We start from the raw sequence: 21,823 nt of genomic DNA, 5'->3' as shown, positions 1-21,823 counted from the left end.
GAGAGAACAGCAGATTGAGAGAGGAGGGTGCTCCTGGAGACCTCACACAGGATCCTGAGTGACCCACGTGAGATCAGGGCTCATAGGATGCAGAGGTCAGGGGACTTTGTGGACACAATTTCTCATACTGATTGGTACTGGGCATGTGCTGGCATCATGTCAGCCTCTGGAGAGGCCACAAAAGTTCTGTAAGACAGAGTAAGAAAAAAGAATTCGCTCTGAGGTCTTAACCCATCCTCACTTCAGGCCTTCCTGCGTCCCTGAAGCTTTCCCTGAGGACCCCAACCTACAGTGAGGTCTCCCTCTAATGGAGTCTAGGACTGAGGATCTGTCTCCTCAAGGAGGCTTGGCCATTGGGGCTGCGACTCGTCTGGACTTTAAGTTCCCAAGAGTGAGAACTCTATGGCACCCCCACTCCCACCCCTGGCCCCCAGCTCCTTATTCACAGCAGAACCATGGAGTCTCTATTTAAAGGATACAGAAAGAGTATTTAGTCCAAGAATCTTCTGTTGCTTGAATCCCTGCTATGCCATCTCTAGCCGCAGAATTCTGTTCTAGCCTGACATTTCAGACACGGGCCACCCACCGCTGAGTAAATGCCCAACGGTGGGGCTAAGACCACAGGAGCTGAGAAAAGAATATCTATCCCCTTGACTCATCCTGGAAAATGCTACACTCCACCCTCAGACTATCAAGCCCTGGATTTTCTTCAGGGGGAAAAAATTCAGTCAAAGGTGACCTGCCTGGAAAGCGAGAGGAGCTTATTTATGTTTTACTGCGAAAGGAATCATCCCACCAGGCCAAGAACATTAAGGAAAACACTCGTGTTGTATCGCCCACAATTACCCTGAAACCCCTTCCAATACCACACGCCCACCTAGCCTCTTATCAAAAATGAATGAAATGCTGAACGATAACCCAAAATAAACTGTGTGTTAAAAACAACCTTCCCTAAGTCACAACTGGAAATTCCAGAGGCAGAAGAACTCCCATGGCCCGGGCCCCCAGGGTCCCTGAGTCAGCAGCTGGGGTGGGAGTCACAGGCCCCAGGCTGGAGCCGGGGAATCTGGCAGCAGAGACAGAGGGGACCACAGACACAGGAGGGGGATGGGTAGGTCCAGGTCTGAAGGCACTGACTTTCCCGGTTTTGAAGGGTCCAAGATGCGGTCTCCAGGGCACAACATGCTTCGGGAGCCCATAATCTTCAGGAATGATTTATGGAACATCGCCAAGCAGGCCCTTTTTGTTGACTTAGCCACATAGAGGTTTAGCACCTATGATTTCAAGCCAACTACGTGAAGAGGTTATTTTTCTTACTTGTGGACTTTGCACTTTTTCACAGGAGGGGCCAAGTGGCCCCTGGAGGACCATTTTTCCAAGCACCATGTGTTGGGCTGGCTCTGCCTTTCCACTGTGGGCCTTCCATCACACCCAGCACCAAGCTGTCACTGGACCATCGCAGATTCCCGAGTCTGAGTCATCGAGGGACTTTGAGAACCCCCTAGAGAGGATGGGAATGCACCATCGCTCAGGGCTCCCCCTTCAGATCAGAGGACAGACAAGGGGCCTAAAAAAGGCAAGGCCCAGAGGAGAGGCCCTGCCAGGTCAGAGAAGAAGTGGCCTCACTGACAAACAGAATGGAGTCAACCCCTGAGACTGCGCCCAGGTGTGTAGCAGGTAGAGGTGAGGGTGGGGAGAATAGAAACAGAATATGTGCACATTTAAAACAGTCACCTCTTCCACTGGAATGGGTTTTCCCATCTCTTTAATCTAAAAGCCCTTTCCCCTAGCTAGTGGGCTATTTCGGTGAGGTGAAAATGATACCATCACCCAATCTTAACCTACAGAGGGACTTTGGACTACTTCTCTGGAGGAGGTTACCCCTTCTGATGGGAAATGCTCTTCACCTCTGGTCCAGAAGAGGTAAGGATGGGATCGATGCTCAGTGGGATGGCTATTCCCAAATGCCAGAGGGAACTCAGTACAGTCAGAGGAATAGGAGTGCAGTTGGTGCAGGGACACCTGGGCTTCCTTGGCAAAGCTGAACGCAAGAGTAAGGGCCTAGCACTCCCCCTCTTGCACACTCCACCCCAGGGCCTGGCACAGGGAAGGCTCCGTCATTGTTTCATGGAAGTCAACAACAGCTAGGGTAGAGGTGGTACAGCATGGTGGCCAAGAGCATGAGCCTTAGGATCAGATGGATCAGCCTCTACCATGTGTTGGCTCTGTGACCTTGGCAGTTTCCTTCAACAACATAAGTTCCCAGTTTCTTACCTGTAAAAGCAGGATAATGACAGCACACACCCCACAGAGTCACTAGGGTATTAAATGAAGAATTAGATGTGAAGCATTTAACCTGGCCCCAGAGCCAGTTGTTGAAGGGTTTAAGGTCTTAGCCAGTCTAAGGTAGCAGTGTACCCAGCAAATGTGGAGTGAACCTGGGCTTCCTGATCCCCATGAATAACCAAACTCTCCAGGTGGACCGCAGGGATGAGTAGGGGGCGCAGTCTGCTCCAAGTGAAGGCAATAAAGGGGCACACTGCCTGTAGGCAAACTAAAAAAAATAATAATGTAATGAAGAATCAGTCTACTTTTTTATGATCGCCATGCCAGCAACTCAAAACAATAGCTGCGATAGAACACTTCTCTGCACTGGAGTGGAATGCACCACTGCTGCTTCCCTTTGGCACACCATGGCCCAACAGCCAGCTCCTGCTTTAGACATTCCTTGTATTTCTTCCTCTTAGCACCAGGTAGAGGCCTTGACCTGGACAAGGCCCTTAACTAGCCTGAGCTCTTTTTTGTCATTTAAAATGAAACAGTGGTACTTGAGGACACCCTCTCAAAGCCCACAGTCTTACAATTAAGCAGCATCAGATGCACTTTTCCGCAGCTCAGGGCCCTGATCCAAAGTCTGCCTCCTACGTCCTAGTCGAAGCCAAGCAACAGGAAGGGGTGAAGTGAGGAGCAAGGCTATTGGGGCTTCCAGGTTCTCCCTTGTACCTCTCAACCCCTGCAGAGTCATACTGTGACTCAGAGCCCCATTTCCAGAACAGAAGCCACCATGCCCATCCCCGATCCCTGATGCAGGCTGAGGGCACCTACTCACAGGGCTGTTTGCAGTAGGCTCCGTAAGTATATAGGGCGCTTTGCTGGGACAAAATGTCGTGGGTGAGGACATGTAAAGGGAAATTACAAACCAACCAGCCTGTCTAAGTAATTTCTCTCTGTGAAACCTAAAATGGCCATGCATGGTTCGCCATCGTTGGAAGCAAGGACCTCTACCCTCCCACACAGAAGAAACTGAGAAGTGGAGGAAAACAAGATATAAATTCTACAGAAGACAGTTCTTCGAGGACAGATGATCCCAATATAGCATATAGGCACTTTTTTTTTTAACTTTTCCCCCAAAGCGTCACTGACTCACATCCCCACAAATTTTAGAAAAGGCCCCATCTCTGCTGCCTTAAGTGAGCTCAGATGACCCTTCCGCCAAAAAGAATGTGAAATGCTTCCCAGTGGTTTTGCAATGAGAAGTACTGAGAAGTGGCAAGCTGTCTTCTTTCTAGTTTTGCTCAGTAACTTCATTGACCTTGATCTGACAAGCTCTGTTCTTTAAGATCAAGAGCTGGCAAATTAAAATTCAGGCAAGAAGGAAGGAGGGGGCACATGCCGGGGCAGGGGTGGGAGCGGAGAATGGACAAGCAGTTTTAAATTTGTCAAATAACATATCATAACTTCACTCTTCATTCCCCAAAACACTAACGCGTGAGTGTGTTTATAAGACAGATACCCTGCCTTCTTGCAAAGCCATTTTATAAATAAACACAGAATGAGGATCCTAGACAAAGCACAGATCATAGTTTACTTCTAGCAAATTGGAAGGAGCCAATTACAGTACCCTAGCAGACCTTTAGTAATTTCAGATTTTTAGTAGCAGAGGTCAAAAGAAAAGGCTAGGGTACATGGTTTTGCAATCAAGACCAAAAAGCATACAAACTCACCTACCGAAAAAACCTTTGCTGTTCAAGCAAGGCCCAGAGGCCAATCGTATTCTCACTTCAGCTTGTCCCACCACCGTACCCCTATGGCCAAAGCAGATACAGTGGGGTGAAGGAGCAAGATAACTGGGGAAGCGAATTTTAAAACAAGGGGCTGGGCTCTCTGGGGCCTTCAAATGTGTTTATGGCAAATGTGTCTGCAAAGGGAAAACTTGAGAAAGGCCATGTTGCTATGGAGAGAGGCAGAGGGATGACCAGCCTTCCCTGTCTTCAGCTCCATTCTACTGGCCGTGACTGACCAAGACACCTGCAGAAGATAGATGGGCAGACATCCAGAAGGCCAGTTATAGAAATAAACATCAAGGGTTTGTTTTTATACAGATATTTTAAATGCTCACAAGCCCAGACCCGTCCTCGGCTGCTAACGTTAGCGGATTACTCATTCTTCCTTCCAATCACGTCATGTGCAAGGTTCCAGGTGGCTGTGGGGGATTTGCTTACAACGGCTACTGCTGGTTTCCCTGAGAGCTGTTTATTTTTCCAGGCCTCAGGTCATTACATCAGCCCGCGGTTTTTGGGCAGGCCAAGAGCGCCGGTTTGGGGGCTGGGGGATCCGGCTGGGAGGCACAGTTGCCTCAGTGACCCCACATCCAAGTCATAGCAGCTGTCCTGATAGGAGTTTCCCTGGTGAGGAAGGAGCAGTCCAAAATGCCACCAAGGGCCCGCAACAGGCCGGGAGGAGCATGGCTCTGACGCCGGCAGGTAAGAGCAGGGGTGCTGCCAACAGCTTACCTGCCACGTGGATGGTGAGTTAGGCAAATGCTCCCGTGTGTGAGGAGATGGGCTGTTTTTGCAGCAAAACTTAAAGGATATGCATTTCCACCTGTATCCCTGCAGACGACTCTGTCTCTGGGAAACAGCCTCCACAAGCTGCGGCGTTCAGTGATGCCCGGAAGGAAGGAAGCTCTGGCGGGCAAAGAGGCAAGGGAGGAAAAGCAAGTCCTTTTGGATTTCACCCTCAGGGCTGGGTTCTAGGGCCTTCTCGAAATCCCAGATCAGATCATGAAAGAAGTTAACATAGGATAGGTGGCAGGAAAAGAAAGAAAGAGACAGGGAAGGAAGAAGAGAAGTCAAATGACCCCACCAGTGGCTTCAAGAGTTAGCCAGCCACGTGGGGGCAGAGGGAAAGGGCCTATGTACCTTGAGAGTGTCAGTGTGCTGCCCCAAGAGAAGAGTTGAGGCTCACACAACCATATTTCCTCAGAGTATTTTCCCAGACAAGAAAACACAGAATTCTGCTATACAGGGAAAAAAAGGGGAGGGTGGAGAGAGACTTTTATAAATCACAGCTGTAGGAGAGTGTCTGCACGTAGTAAAATTAGAAGCAGTGGGACATGGAATATGGGACAGAGAATGAGACAAAACCTAGTTTTCGTCATTTCTTTAATCTCTTTGCTTTCTTCTATAAAATGTAGATGATTAAAAAGATTTTTAAACTCTGGCTATATTAAGAAATGCCTTGGTAGCTAGCCTCTGATACCAAAAACTCAGTGAGATTTCATGTTTGGTTCTAAAAGCAGAACAGAGTCTCTGGCCAACACTTCTGTCTATGTGAGGAGATGGCTGCTGTCAAGTTCTAGGGTGTTGGCTGGCTAGGTACGTGGTCTTCCTGAATGCAAGAGAAGTCCCTGGTGCAACAGAGACAAGAATCAGAGACAGGAGTTCAAAGAGGCAAACCTATCAATGCTGAGGCTGCCAAGTACTCAAAAGGCAACACTGACCACGGTGAACACAAGACAAAGCCTTCAAAACAAGGATCGACACCTCCAGGAGGAGAGGAGACAGGATAAGTCTGCAGGCATATGTGTCATGTTATTGCAAAGCTTCAGCTGCCCAGTGGAACCTTTCCAACATCAATAGTCCCCAGGCCAGAAAACAAACCTGGCGTCACAGGGTCTGAGTGTGAAAGAAGGATGTTTGGGGTGTAGAAGGAACTGGGATAGCCTTCTCCCTCTGAGAGGGAGTGGGAAAGCTCTCACCTAGACTGGCTTCTGCAACCCACTTCACCCTCCCCACAGGTGGGGGCTGAAGCTCACCTAGCCCCGAACCTCTGGCAAACTGTAATGGGAAACTGCCTCAGGGGCTTGACCCAGAGGCTCTGGTCCATACCAGAGCCGGCTGCCTAGACATGAATTATCATTAAAGTGTTCTCTGATTTCTCATCAAACTGAATGAAATAACCTGAAGAATGGCTGTTGGCACAATATATATAAGATATCCCATCAAGAGTAGCCATTATTTTTTAATTCTTTCATGATATGCCTACTCTGCCTTAGGCACTTCATATATATTGTTGAATCCCCCCAAAAAACCCTGCAAGGCACTGAGAACTTTCTCATGGTCACAGCCTCTCACAGGAAGCTAGCACTAGAAGCCAGGCCTATTGGTTTGTCCAATACCAAAGCCCCTACCAATGCCATTACAAGGTTTACCACTCCTATATACAAATGATTCCCTACCTCTGCCCACAAAAGCCAGTCCTCAGGAAGCTTCCCTGGCATCCCATTTGTGAGAGCATGCACCAGAACAGAATGTTAAAGCTTACAAAAGGTTAATGTTAGACGGGGCAGGGCTATGTCAGCTGCCCAGAGTTCCTGAGCCGATGCAGGCTTCCCTGGGCATGTCAGGAAACATCTCAGGAGGCACAGTCCCTACTTCTGTCTGGCCTATGAGAGGGGCTAAAACCCAGAAAGACACCCATGCATATGTTCCCATCCAAATGCTTCTATTTCAATCCCATTGGCCAAGGACCAACAAACTGCTTTCTGTAAGGGGTCAGATGGTAAACATTTTGGGTTTTGCAGGCCAGACAGTCTCTGTCACAACTATTCAGCTCTACTGTTGCAACCCCCAAACAGCCATAGACAATATGTAAATAAATGGGTGTGGCTGTGCTCCAATAAAACGTTATTTGCATGAACAAACAGATGGCCACTCACCAATCCCTTCCTATATGTCTTTTACACATAATTCCATTAAAAGGACCAACAGGTACTCAGTATTACCACTCGATCATGATGGAGAAAGTCCTCAGTTTATTAGAAAATGCCTAAGGTATTGATCTCTGATAGTTATTGCTGGTCTCAGTTTCTCCCAGGGAATCTTCAGTTCTCCCTGAACTCTCCTGTTCTATACACTAACCTTCCGAACATAACTGGGGCCAACCAGGGAAACATGAAGGTGGCTGGGTGATGCCAACAAAAGGAAGGTGGTTGTACCTGCCTGGAAACCATTTCTCAATAAGATCCAATACTCATCCAGTTGGAAACTATACAGGGTGAGTAGGAATGGAAAGCCAAAGAACTTGAGTGGAAGCAAACATCCAATAACTTCACATCACCACTTGACTTCCTTCCGAGGAAACAGCCCAAGATGACAAGCACTCCATTCTGCAGAGATAAATCATTTTCTCCAGCCCCACCCCTTACTAGCTGGAACCCGGGATAAGTTACTTCCTCCCTCTCAGCCTCCAACTCTTCATCTGTCAGATGTAGGCGATAACAATACTTATCTCATCAGGTTGCGGTGAAGCTTCAGTGAGATAACACACATCAAGGTGTGCAGGACCTGACAGGATGATTCTGATTTTGATGATGATGGTGATGATGGTCTTTTCTCCTCTGTCCTCCCCCAGAGCAATCAAACACAGTGAGCTAGATTCTATAATAGATATAATAGGCCACAAAGCCCTTGCCCTCACGGAGTTTAGAGCTTAGGCAGAGAAATTAGCCACTGGTAGATGAAAAAGAAGCAATTTCTAGAAGCGACTGCTGAATGTCAAGTGAGTGTTCCAGGCAAACGGTGCTGTAGAATTTCAGAAAGCGCTGACCCTCATTCCTGCCACTGGTCATAGAGTGAGAATGAAGCCTCACCCTGGGCTTTGCAGCCCTGTTGGGGGCAGGGGGATTCAGGGAACAGGGGGACCAGTGGTGGATGTCACTTTCAAGTACCCCAGGCACCAAAACCATGTCTCGTTGACTTACCATATTTGCCTAACAGCAAGAAGGGAGATGGAAGAAGGTTCTACAAAGAAGCTTTGGCTCACAATGACAAATGAATTCTTTCCCGATTAAAGAATTCTCACTGTAAACGGTATCGTTAACATTCCCAATTGCCTACCACAACCTCCCAACCCCATCATCCCATACTTCCAGCTTTTATCAAACGGGGAACCAGAGAACATGCAGAGGTACTGACCAGCCCACATCACTGAGAAAATCAACTAAAGCTGCATGGATTCAGCTCAAGGGGTAACTCACTTCTTACACTCAGGTTCCCACCCTACCATCTTTAGGACAGAGAAGACTAAAGGGGGCTGATGACAGCCCACTCATTCATTAACAGTAAAACGCTGCCCATCAGTTCAAAGGATGTATCTTTTGTTTATAGACCTTGATACCCATAAGGAAAAAATGATATGGCTGAAATGAAATTCACCAAATTTATGCAGGCATAAATTATGCAGAGGGGCATTTCTCATAATGAAGTCTTAGGCTGAAAGAAGGATGATTTCCACACGATGGAGATACAGACTGGGTTTGTTAACACATTTTCCTGTTGGTGGACATCTGGTCTTTATGATGATAAATGAGCTTTATTGACTTTGGTTTTCATAGATGATAAATGAATTCAGTGAATGAGTCCTACAAATCTGATCACCCTCCAAAAATTATCACATTTCTGCAGGGGGTTCAGCCAGTACCAAAACCCGACCACTCACAAGACCCTCAAAAGATCAGATGAGAAAAGACATGAATGTAAGCAGCTATTTGAGCCTTAAAAAATGCATAGAACTAAGTCTCTTATGACCTGAAGTCCAACTTTTCCATGCCAGATCATTTTTTTGAATTCTTCTGCATGGCATATAAAGAATCAATTAAAATAGTCAATTAAAATAGAGTCAATTAAAACAGTCAAAAGATTTTTTGCTAAAAGGATCAGCTACTCACAAAAGATGATCCCTGAGCTATTAATTGAAGAAAATTAAAGTTGTAAGGGATTAACTCATGTAATCTCATTTTACAGCTGTAGAAGTTGAAGACAAGACAGGTTAGATGATTTGCCCAAGCCCACACAACAGGTGGTAGGGGAGCAACCATGGGGCAACCCCAGGCAAATCAGGCATGTATCCAGTCCCGGGCAGATTCTTTACCTGAATTTCTTATGTTGGTGTTGTTCACTTTGGAGTCCTTGATTACCAAGTGCTTAATCCATAGAGTAGGGGCTGTAATTTCTGGGGGAAAAAAAGAGAGAGAAAAAGGACAGAAAATAAAGTCTAGGCAAAGGGAGTAGTTAACTTGAAGTATGATCCCCAGACTCAAGGAGATTTTTCTAAAGCCTGAGGCATCAAGGCTTTGAGTTTCCTCCCTCATTTCACATCCACTTTGTCCCAATGCCCTCTCCCTTCTCACTACAGAAGCTCCCCTCCCTGCCAGCTCTTAGGAGCCAACCAGGGCCTCCCGTGCTCAGGGGCAGAGTGGTCTAAGTCCAGAGGCGCTGAGCTGCTCCATCCAGGAATAAAAATATTATCCCAGGAGGTGAGGAGCATGGGCCAAGCCAAGTCTCTCTCAGCTGCTTCCCTGGACGAAGATTTAAAGGGGATAAATCAACAAATGAATGCCAAACAAACCACAGAGACCATTTTGGAGGAAATGGCTGAGCCACAACAGATTTCAGCTTGCTGAGACTCTGTTCCACGTGGGAAGGAAAGTGATGAGTCCAATGTGTGCGTCAATATCCTTCCTAATGGTTTCTTGTTGAACAGAGGCTGAAAGCCTCCATCTAGAGAGCTTGCTGGGAGCCTCTAGGCCCTTCAGGGCTTGGGTCACACAGTGGACTAGTGATATTATAAGAATCAGGAGGACCCTGAACACACTGTAGAGTGATTAGTTCTTCAGTGAGATTGTTGGAGCAATCTCCCAAGGTGACATGGTCTCCATTTCCCATCTGATCCCCCAGGATCCCAGACTTGCCAAAAATCCAGGAGATTTGTGGATCACAGAAACATCTGAATTTCTAGACATCAATACATATATATGCATTCCACTAAATGACCAGTTGTAAAGGATAGCTCACATTTCAATCCTTCTATCTAGAGCTGACCTCTGCTAGGGACATCCATAGTGACAGTACCAACCAGTAGCACAATTTTTCTTTATTCCTGTCTCCCTGTCCAGTCTCGTGATTCAGGCGGATACACCAGCTGAAAGTTGCTCAAAGGTCACTGCATATTGCACTGAGAGCTGAACCTTGCTGTCAGACTTTCCAGAAACTGCACTCTGCCAAGCTTCCTACTTCTCCTCATGGGAACCTTGAGTGCATAGCAAAGCACACTGAAGAATGCAGGCCATGAGCAGCTCAAACTTAAATAGAGGCCAGCCTTCTGCACCCCATGCTCCTTCTGTCTACTCCTCATACCTCCAGGAACATCCAGCCTCTTTCTTGCTAACAGCCACACTATTTCTCTTCCCCTAGAATTCTCTCAAATGCCTGGACTCAGCTCTCAAGGTCCAACTTAGCCAAACCAGGTCCACCAACCAATCTCTTTCCTCCTACTTTCCCACTATACCCCATTCCCACCATACTCTCCCCTCTGTCCACACCAGTTCCCCCACTGCAATGTCCTGATTCTTCCCTTCCCCTTTCAAGGTCCAATCCAGGTCCCATCTCTTCCCATAGCCTTTTCCCCAGACTGCTGTAAGTTCTTTCTTCCACAGACGTCCCTTATGATAAAAACTGAGACCATATAATTTAACACATAAAGCTCTCCAATAGTTGTCACTGTCTTGAGAGCAAAGGCTTCATCTTATCTATTCCTTCTTGGTCACCCAGAGGCCTAGCACAATGCTGGGCACAGAGAAAGGACTTTTAATGTTGGTTCATCTACTGAAGGGACATGCTGGCTTGTCTTTCTCAGCCATTGCTCCTTGGTCTTGGCAGCTCAAAGGGTCCATCCAGGCTGTGTTATTGTTGGACAGCAACAGCCACGCAGGAAGCCTGGCTAGAACAGAGAGCCTTTCCAGAAGTAGAGAGTGTACCAGTTCCTGGGAGGATTTGCATTTTTTTAAAAGGTTAAAACAACGCAGCCTAAACTGGGAAAAATTGAAATTAAAAAAGAAAAAAAAACTAATAATAAAGCTTATATAAACATCCAAAGGAAAGACATTCCTCAAATCTAAAAACGGGTGGGAGAATATGAGTCGGAAGTAATGCGTAATACAAGAGCTTACCATCTCCATCAAACACAGGCTGAGTCTCCATCGTGGGTGTCGGTTTAGACCCGTCATCTGAATTGAGGGTTAAAAAGAATCGAAAAGAGACTACCATTATTGAGGTAAATACTATCTACTCTCCAGCACTGTTGAATGGTTGGGGTTTGCACATGGCCCGGCCAAGTCCCAGTGAAGAGACCAAAGAGAAAGGGAAGAAAGAAAGAAAGAAAGAAAGAAAGAAAGAAAGAAAGAAAGAAAAAAAGAGAAAGAAAGAAAGAAAGAAAGAAAGAAAGAAAGAAAGGAAGGAAGAAGGGAGAAGGAAGGAAGGAAGAGAGAGCAAGGAAGAGAGAAAGAAAAGAAATAAAAGAACCACCGAGAGGCACCATTAGTAAGACAAACCCAGGTACTGTGTTCACCATCCCAGGGGAGGGACAAAAGGGAGTTCAACTATCATGGCTTTGGAGGGCCCTTCGTCATCAACCCACATGCACCAGCATGATGACTCTGTCAGCCCCTGAGCCACCCCACAGGAAAGCTGGGCTAGGGGGTTGGTGGGCATCTTCCCCAGCAGCCCTGGATTTTTGGCCAGGCATGTTAGGATAAGGTTGGCATACTTTATGGCATCAAATTCTGGTGTCTCCAGTTCCTATCCTGCCCCCTTGTGAAAGGTACCAGCCTAGTACCTAGTGGCCCTCATTGAAGAGCTTAAGGAAAACAAGAAATGGTGGTGCTATAGTCTCCTGAATACCTAGCTAATTCTCTATCCTCCCCTAAAAAGGAAGAGAAGGCAGGAAGGACCATCCTCTCTCCAGTATGCTAAACTGAAGAGAATCAGGAACCCTTAGAACACTTTTAATTGTGAAACATCATGTCCTCCAATTCCCCGTGAGAAGTAGAGGCAAACAAAATAGAAGGGAATGTGAGAAACTGCACCCTGGATTTGCTTTCAAATTTCTACCATAGACGACAGAAGCAGGAAGTTCCAGTAACAAAGTCCTAATGCACATCATTCCAGCTAGTGTTGGCAGCTCTCTGCAGAGCAAGAACCTCTGCAGGTCAGGAGTGAGTGTAGATGTTACCTACCTTTCAGGACTCTGAGTTACTTTCATCAAGATCCCCAAAAGTGGGAGGGGATCCCCACTTTAGTGTAGGACAGTGTCTCTCAACTTTTTTTCATTATTGCCCACCTAAAGAACATTTTTAGACTTTTTCCCTAATCATCTTCCTAATGAAATATTAATAAAACAGAAACACTGTATATTTATTGATGTACTGTAGGTATATCTGTACTTTATACATAAAAAGAGCAAAAATTCTTTTGCCCCTCTGCCCCCTCAATCAATTTTGCCTTCTTGGTGTCTCTGACCCCATTGAGAACACATAGTTTAGAGATTTCTCTGTTTCTCCCTAGGCAGGGGAGAGGAAGAAGAACCCCGTGGTCTCAGGCAGTGTGATGATTATACCATCCCCCAGAGATCTTTTACAATTGAACACTATATTCTCCAAGCATTAACTTTATTTCCTATCATTTTATTCACATATTTGTTTTATATGTATTTATTTTTATGTATTTATTTGTTTTGCCAATGGTTATTATTTTTAAGCTTTTGGTTATTATAATTTGTATTTATTTATTTATTTTTACGGAAGAATAATTAACATACAATTTAATATTAGTTTCAGGGGTACAACATAGTGATTTGATGTTTACATAGGTTACAAAATGGTCACCACAGTAAGTCTAGTTACCATCTGTCACCACACCAAGTCGTTGCAATATTATTGACTATATTCCCTATGCTGTACGTTACATCCCCATGTCTTATTTATTTTGTAACTTGAAGGTTGTACCTCTTAATCCTCTTCATGTAGTTCATTAACTATGGAGAATGCAAGTTCTCAGTCTCTGAGACGCCAGTCAGATCACCCATAATAACAATCCTCCACCATTTAGAGCTCCCAAAACCTTTGGCCGACTTCCCTACATCTTATCAGGGAGGGACGAAAAACAGAGTTCTGATCCCTTTCTTGCACCAACACCCCACCCTTGGGATCTGCAGCCTGGCGAGCTAGAGAGACCCTAATCATGGCTGGAGGCTGAAGCCAGCAAACCGACAGTTGCGTGACACATGACCCTGCTATTATTCTCCTGTGCTGACACCAAGACCCAACTCCCACAGGGGCCAAGGCAATCCTGAACTATCTGACAATCATCCCAAGGAAGGAGATATAGTAGGGGGAGAGTTAGCTTGCTGTATATCTTATTTGCCTCAAACTGGAGTCCAGAACAGGCATCTTTTGATGCAAAACTGTGTCAGTTTGATCTGGAAGTCATTGAGGGAGAATAAACACAGAGCAGAACCACACAATGTCACTTTTTTTTTTAACAGCATCACTCCCCCTGACTCTATTAACACCTCTTTCCATTGAATTCAATGAGCCACTGAATGAAGTCTTTTGGCAGCTGCAATGCACATTTGGTTGCTCCTGCCGGATGAAGAGTTCACAGTTTAAATAGCCCAGCACGATGTGCTCAGCCCCTCCATACGGAGTGGCTTCACTTTAGGGGTCTTATGGGTAACAAAGGGAAAGTGAGAAACATTCCCAGAGGGACAATGGTGAGATCCCCAGTGAAAAAATAGGTCATGCAATATTTTAATATTCAACTATAATCTCCCCATACTCCAAGAGCTGTATCTTTCTCTGAAGTAGAATAACAGAAAACATTCTTATTTCTCCCATCAGCCAGATGAGAGTCTGGGACTGCCCATCTGGTGTAGTAATCAGCAAAGGTCTGTTGCTCAAGGAGAGGAAGAAGTATTTCCAGTCTCCCAGGGACGTTTCACACTTCTGCAGGCTGAGGACCTCCACGGTTGCCCAGATGGAGGCCCAGGGCCCACATCGCATGAAGGCACGTGCTGGGAGAGAATCTTCCTGCAGGGCAAGGTCACCAAGGGTGAGGAGATACAGCTGTGCTGCCACAATGGAGGCCCCAGGTGGAAATCTTTATGAAGTGAGAAAAGACAGAGTGCTGCACTGCCAGGAGAACCACCTGTGAAATTCAGCTACCCAAAGGATGAGAAGCCAAGCCAAAGCCAACAGGACCCTCTGACCATCATCTCCGGGCACCTGGGCACCTGGCTCCCACCCCAGCAAACAAGCGCACCCTTCAACCAAACACAGGTCCAAGGCTTGGGTCCAAGGTCCACATCAATTCTGCTTCCTGGCAAGGCTTGGGACAATACCAGGCCCCACACTGAGTCCTGAGGAGAAAGAAAAGCTTCCACTCAGTCTCCCAGTCTCCAGTGGAGTCACACTCCAGATCCTGGCTTTACATCCAACAAAGTGGGCAACCTGAACGCCTCACTTTTCTGGGCAGTGATATCCTATTCTAAAAATGAAGGATCTCTGCCTCCCCAGGCTTGGAATAATGTGCAGAAGTAAAGACTTTAAAGGCCTCAGGACACTATATATGAGCAAGGACTTTAAAGGTATAAATACCATGAGGACAAACCATCCTATCCAACTGCTAACTTTTAAGAATGGATTTACAAAATTAAAATCCTATCAAAGTTTTTAAATTAAAAATATAAAGTAAACTTTTAACTTAGTAAGAAGATGAACAGCCTAATTTTAAAATGAACAAAGTATTTTAATAGACATTTCACCAAAGACAATGCATGGACAGCTAGCTAATGGATACATTAAAGGATGCTTAACAAGATTAGTTGGTAAGAAAATGCAGATTAAAACCACAATGAGGAGGGACATCTGGGTGGCTCAGCGGTTGAGCATCTGCCTTCAGCCCAGGGCCTGATCCTGGAGACATGGGGTCGAGTCCCACATTGGGCTCCCTGCATGGAGCCTGCTTCTCCCTTTGCCTGTGTCTCTGACTCTCTCTGTGTGTGTGTGTCTCTCATGAATAAATAAATAAAATCTTGAAAAAAAAAACACACAATGAGGTACCACCATGTACCTACTTGAATAGCTAAAATTTTAAAAATAGGAAATACCAAATGTTGGCAAGGGTGAGGAGAAACTAACATCCTTGTTCATTGCTGTGGGAATGTAAAATGGAGTAGCCACGTTGGCAATTTCTTTAAAATGTTAAATAGAAAATTACTGTTTGACTCAGAAATTCCACTCTTGGGAATCCATCCAAGAAAAAGAAAAATATGTCCACTCAGACAGGTATGTAAATATCCATAGCAGCATTACTTATAACAGCCTCAAACTGGAAACAATCCAAATGTTTGTCAGCTGGTGAACAAATAGTGATATATATATATATCCATATAATGGAATATTACTCAGCAATGAAAAAGAATGAATTCCTAATACATGTGATGATATATATAGACTTCAAAAACATTAGACTACATGAAAAAAGCCAGGTACAAGTATTACATATCGTAAGATTCCACTTAGATTAAATGCCTACTAAAGATAAGTCTACAGAGACCAGACATGTAGGTGCCTGGGGCTGGAGGAGGTAGTGGATGTAACTATAAATGGGTACAAGGTTTCTTTTTGGAATGATGGAAATATTCCCTGGGAACAGCTATACAATGCTCAAAACGTGCTAAATTTGTTGAACTGTACATTTATGATGGGCAAATTTTATGGTATGTAATTATGCTTCAATAAAGCTGTTAAAAGCGGAGGTAGTACTAATGTCATCTAGAATCAAACCTCAAGCAGCAGCAGCTGAGTTATTTCAATGATCCCTAATTTGTGGGGAGACTCTCCCACATATTTTAAAGAAAAATATATCTGAATCTCCGTTTACATATATGCACCTGACGATTTGATGCCTGGTGCTTATCATTGGTGGTACTTTTGGATCTCAAATGGTAGTAGGACTCTAGTTCTCTTTAACCCCACAATTCTCTTCCAGAACAAGGAGAAGAGGATAGAATGCTGAGAAAAGCCAATTCAAAGATTATCATTTTACTTACAGGGAGAAAAATATAAATTTGGAAATGTTAAAAAAAGGTTTAAGTAAAATAAAAAATAGAACAACAAAATAAAAAAACAAGGCAAGCTTACTACATTCATGAATGAAGGAATGAATGAATGAGGCAAACCTGAAAAAATTTCTCAAGGATGAGGTCAAGATCAACAATAATGAGACCACATTTTGCAACACTCAATTTCTAGCAGGTGGCTTTCCTCATCTAGTCTCACCACTGGCCAGCACAGAGGAAGTGACCAGGCAGATAAAAAGAGATTGAGTCTTAGGGCAAGAAAGTGATTTGCTCAAGGCCCACAGGCAATGAGCTGCTCTGGAAACTGCCTAGGCCCAGAGCCCTGGCATTTGGCCTCCTGAGCTCTCCAACCGCCAACCATGCCTTGTCCTTGAGGTGCAGCCCCCAGAAAGTTGCAGCCCCTGCACGGGCTCTGCAAGCCTGGCCAGACAGTGGGTTTGTGTGACAGCACAATTCCTTGCCCTGCGAGAAGGCCTGGCCCACGCACAGACAGCTGGAAGTCACTTCGACCCCCGATGACACCGTTCAAAGCCTCCTCTGTTTGGCTTTTTGATTCCTGATTGACATTCGCTGGCAAGTGGAGATAAATGCAGGCTGAGGACAATGTTGATCCGCTCTGACTATTCTTAGCGAAAGACTTTTCAGAATAACAAACAAAACAAAACAAAAACTCAAAAACATTGGTGTGCTTAAGGGACTGAATAGAGCCCAAGAGGTCCAGGGAAGCAGGGCCCGGCCTTTCAAGGGGCTGGCAAGTCCATTGAGGAGTTAATTGTTTGGGTGTACAATGAGTTTATTCTGACCACATACAAAGAGCTTTCTCTTCCAGGTCCTTCAAAAGCAAATGTGTCAAAGGGGCCAGAGGAGGAATCTGTATTAATGGCATCTCTTGGGGTCTCTGAGACTGAGGAGCCTTGGAGAACGAGGAAAAAAGAAATCACCACCACCCCCCCCCCCCCCCAAGATTTGGAAGGTCTCTCCACGATCCCAAGTCCCCTTCGATTCTTGGGCTCTGCCCAAACCATGTTCATCACGGGTCACCCTCCCTCTTTTAGGCTGCCATTAGTCATCTTTCACAAAGACATGGAGATAAACTTCAGCCTGGTAGAAGTACTGGAAGGTTCTTGATTTTGATGGGACCACATTTATGCCAGAGCCACCAGCCCCTTCAGCATGTGACTCAGAGACCCAGTGTGTGGAAGTTGAAATGATGTATTCTGGGTGTCACAGGGAGGCAACGGTGCCTGTTTGCAAAAGTCCCTTAAGATCCTGGCCCAAATCATACTAGGAAGAAGATGGAATTTTAGTCAACATTTCCTGAGATACATGTCCCATGAATAATGCTCATAAATGTACTGTGAGCTGTCCTAATTCTGACCTTTGAGAACAGGGGTTATCTGGGCACTTCAGGTCCTTTCCAGAACAAGAGGTCAATGTTTTACATTCCCTCTCTACCCACCTGCATACTCCCTTCCAAAAGAAGTAAAAACAAGATCAAAGTTGTCGTTTTGCAAACACTTCCCTATATCCTCAAGCTCCATTCCCCTAAATAAAAGTAAAAACGTGGTGCTGGTGAAAAAAAAAAAAAATAGACCAGATATGGAAGAAGAGGAGAAAGAGGAGAAGGGTGAGGAGGAGAAAGAGAAGGAGAGAAAGGAGGGGAGAGAGGGGCGAGGAGGGGAAAGGAGCAGGGAGGAGGAACCAACAGCAGCAGAGTCAGTTCAGAGCTGGGTTCACAAAGAGAACTGGGCTAATTTTTTTGACTCTTTATTTTAAAATAATTATAGAATCCCAGGAAGTTGCAAAAATATTACAGGGAAGTTCCATGTATCCTTCACCCAGTTTCTCCCCTTGATAACATCCTTATGGTGAATATAAATACATAGGTAACATAATTATACAGGTAACTTCATTATTGTACAATATCAGAGCTAGGAAACTAATACTGGTATAATCCATGGACCTTATTCACATTCCAGCAGTTTTACATGTATCACTTCTGTGTGTGTGTGTGTGTGTGTGTGTGTGTGTGTGTGTGTGTTGGGGGGGTGGTTCTATGCAATACACCATTTCCATCACTACAAAGATCTCCCTCTACTACTGCCCCTTTATGATCACACTGCCCCTCCTCCACAAGATCTCTCACCCCTGGCAACCACTAATCCTTTCTCCATCTTTATAATCTTGTCTTTTCTAGAACGTTATACAAATGGAACCATGCAGTATATGACCTTTTGAAACCAGCTTCTCTCACTCTGCATAATGCCCTCAAGATCCATCCAAGCTGTGGTTTGCACATACCAACGGCCTGTCCCTGCTTACTGCTGAGCCCTACTCCATGGTGTGGAGGCACCATGCTGTTTCACCCACTGAAGGACATTTGAGGGGTGCCTGCGTGGCTCAGCAGTTTAGCGTCTGCCTTCAGCCCAGGGCGTGATCCTGGGGTCCCAGGATCGAGTCCCACACCAGGCTCCCTGCATGGAGCCTGCTTCTCCCTCTGCCCATGTCTCTGCCTCTCTCTCTGTCTCTCATGAATAAATAAATAAAATCTTAAAAAAAAAAAAAAAGGACATTTGAGTTGTTTCCCTCTTCAGTTATCACAGACAAGGCTGCCGTGATCATCCAGGTATGGGTTTTTGTGTACACACAAGTTTTCATTTCTCTGGGATAAATGCTCAGGAGTGCCATTGCTAGATTATATGGAGTGTATGTTTCATTGTTTACTCTTTAAAGGAAATTCCAAAGTATTTTCCAGAGCATCTATATCATTTTACCTTTTTACCAAGAATGTATGAAAGATCCAGTTTCTCCACAGCCTTACCAGTATTTGGTACTGTCACCTTTTTTTTTTTTTTAAGCTCCTGTAACAGGTGTATAGTGATATCCTATCATGATCTTAACTGGTATTTCTTTATGACTAATGATGTCAAACATCTCTTTTATGTGTTTATTTGCCTTCTACATATGTGCTTTGGTGAAATGTCTGTTTGTGTATTTTGCCCATTTTTAAATGGAATGGCTTTTCAACTGGTTGAGTTTCTGAGAGCTCTCTACATGTTCTAGACAAAAGTCCTATGTCGGATATGAGGTTTGTAAGTATTTCCCTCAGTCTGTACATTTTTGTTCTCTTAACAAGATCTTTCAGAGCAAGTTTTTAATTTCGTTCAGGTCTAATCTCTCAACTTTTAAGTTTTTCGAATTATGTGTGTGTTGTTCTAAGACACAAAAGCTCTAGGTTCACCTAGCTATCATTTCTTTTTTTCTTTTCTTTTTTTTTTAAATTTATTCCTAGGAGACACAGAGAGAGAGAGAGGCAGAGACACAAGCAGAGGGAGAAGCAGGCTCCATGCAGGGAGCCCAACATGGGACTCAATCCCGGGACTCCAAGAACATGCCCTGAGCCGAAGGCAGACGCTTAACCGCTGAGCCACCCAGGCATCCCCTAGCTATCATTTCTGAGGATCTTCTATGTTTTCTTCTAAAAGTTTTATTAGTTTTACATTTTACATTTAAGTCCAACATCCATTTTTAATTAATTTTTGTACAAGACATGAGGTTTGGATTGAGGTTTTGGGGTTTCTTGTTTTTGTCTATGGGTGTCTAATCACTAAAGTGCCATCCTTCTCAGCTAATACCACACTGTCCTGATTACTATACCATAGTAAGTATTAATCGGAGTATTATGATTTCAACTTTGTGATATTTTGGAAAAGGCAAAATTACGGAGGCAGTAAAAAGATCAGGGGTGGCCAGGGATGGAGAACCCAGAGGACTTTTAGGACAGTGAAAATACTCTGTATAATACTTTAACAGTAGACACGTGTCACCATACATTTGTCCATTCCCACAGAAAGTACAACACCCAGGGTGACCCCTAACGTAAACTATGGGCCTTCGGTGATAATGATGTGTCAGTGAAGACTCACTAATTGTAACAAATGTGCCACTCTGGTGCAGATGTTGATAGTGGGGAGGCTCTGCCTGTGTGGGGGTAGGGACTGTCTGGGAAATCTGTGTACTTTCCTCTTCATTTTGCTGTGAACCAAAAATAAAAAAAAAAGTTATTTTTTAAAAAGGAAATGAAACAAACATTTTTGTCCCAATGATAGGGACGGGGAGGCGTCAGGGGCCTGATTAGGATTTATACTCCCTGGGGAAAACTCTAGGCCCTACAGGCTACACGGCAGGCCTGGATATATCAGGGAGTTCACAGCAACTTGTTCAGAAGAACACAGGGAAGCATGAATTTAAAATTCATAAAAGGTCACAAGGAAATAAAGCATTAAAGATCTCTTTGTTTAAAAAAAAATCAGAGAGAGTGATAACTCCTTAATTTTTTATTTTAAAGTTATTTTAGCTATCCTAGCTCCAATGCCTTTCCACATAAACTTGTAAATAAGCAGCTCTTGGATCTCAGTGTTCTGTCAGCGGGCACAGAATTGGTACAACAACAGTATTGGTACAACAGAGGCAATTTGTGGGCCTCTCCCACAGGAGCTGGAGGTAAGTGGTTCAGACGTGGTCTGGAGGCCTTTGCACCCACACACTGAAATCTCTGCCTCCATCCAGTTTCCTGGGTCATGTCTGGAACAGAACTCAGTCAAGGAACAGTGAGCCAGTGAACATATTCTCAATGGCCTGACCATCTCTGGCCCTCACCTAGACCCTGGGAGACCCCACAAAGGTACCAGGCAGAGGGATCATGAACTTGCCAGTGGGCAGTTCATCCCAGGTAGTCTCCTCCAAGTCTTTCCTTAGAGGCTCTGGCCATGGGAACTACCAACCACGGCTGTTTGGAGGGACCACCTGCTTTCTCCCTGCAGAGGTGAGAGCTTCCCAGCCTCTAGAAGTCTGTGCTCCCCTGGGAGGCTTTACCTCCACCTGAAGACAACCCCTATAAGAAGAGGCTAAGAACCATTTGAATGTGAGTTCCACAAGGCAAGGCAAGGGCTCTTATCATGTTACTTGTTGCTGGGTCCTCAGTGACTATAACAAGCCTGGCACTTAGGAAGCTTTCAAAAAATAAGAAGCCAAGTTTCAACCAAAGGTTACTAATAACATTGGGGACTCATAAGAATCTATGGCTAGGAGGCTTTTCCAGATCCCTCAACCCCATTTCCTCTCTTGAAAATGGCATATGGGCATATGGGCATATGGCAGGGACTCAAACTCTTCATTCAGCATCTTCCACGTATAACTTTCTTTCAGAGAGCCCAGAATGGGGACTGAGGTGGAAGGCAGGGCTTGAATACATGGAGCCAAGCTGAGGAGAGAGGAAAGAAGGAGATACAGCAGATGCATGAGCACCCAAGCACACCCACGCACACTCCTCTGCAACCAAACCCTGCAAAGCTGGTACACTGGTGTGCCAGGCTTGGTCAGGGTGGCCCAGGGCACCAGCAAGCAGCAGCAACACACATGCAGAGAGCAGAAGACTGCCTCACAGGTTACTGGAGCTGCCTAGGCCTGGGTTCTGCTTCAGCAGGTGCTGTAGCAGGATGAATGCTTCTCCCTGGGGAAATCCAGTGCGAGCAGAGGCCAACCCGTAGAGGTCATCAGCTGC

The 21,823-nt window shown here is 45.2% G+C and overlaps 1 protein-coding gene across 7 annotated transcripts in view; it reads right to left on the bottom strand.

The window, feature by feature from the left end:
• The window catches only part of SMOC1 (SPARC related modular calcium binding 1), a 155,084-nt gene that overhangs the window by 26,131 nt on the left and 107,130 nt on the right, over positions 1-21,823 (bottom strand). For 4 of the 7 annotated variants that reach the window (XM_026008488.2, XM_072761844.1, XM_072761843.1 and 1 more), the window contains 2 exons: positions 11,291-11,347; positions 9,214-9,294 (listed from right to left, as the gene is read on the bottom strand). In XM_026008488.2, coding sequence (XP_025864273.1) covers positions 9,214-9,294; positions 11,291-11,347 — 138 coding nt within the window. Of the gene's footprint in view, positions 1-9,213; positions 9,295-11,290; positions 11,381-21,823 lie in introns of all 7 variants that reach the window. The other 3 variants (XM_026008486.2, XM_026008487.2, XM_072761845.1) reach the window with 1 other exon arrangement.

Source organism: Vulpes vulpes, chromosome 6 (assembly GCF_048418805.1).
Source record: "Vulpes vulpes isolate BD-2025 chromosome 6, VulVul3, whole genome shotgun sequence".
In the NCBI taxonomy this organism is placed as follows: Eukaryota; Metazoa; Chordata; class Mammalia; order Carnivora; family Canidae; genus Vulpes; species Vulpes vulpes.
The sequence above is the reverse complement of the archived record's forward strand: the minus strand, read 5'-3'. Positions and strand labels throughout refer to the sequence as shown.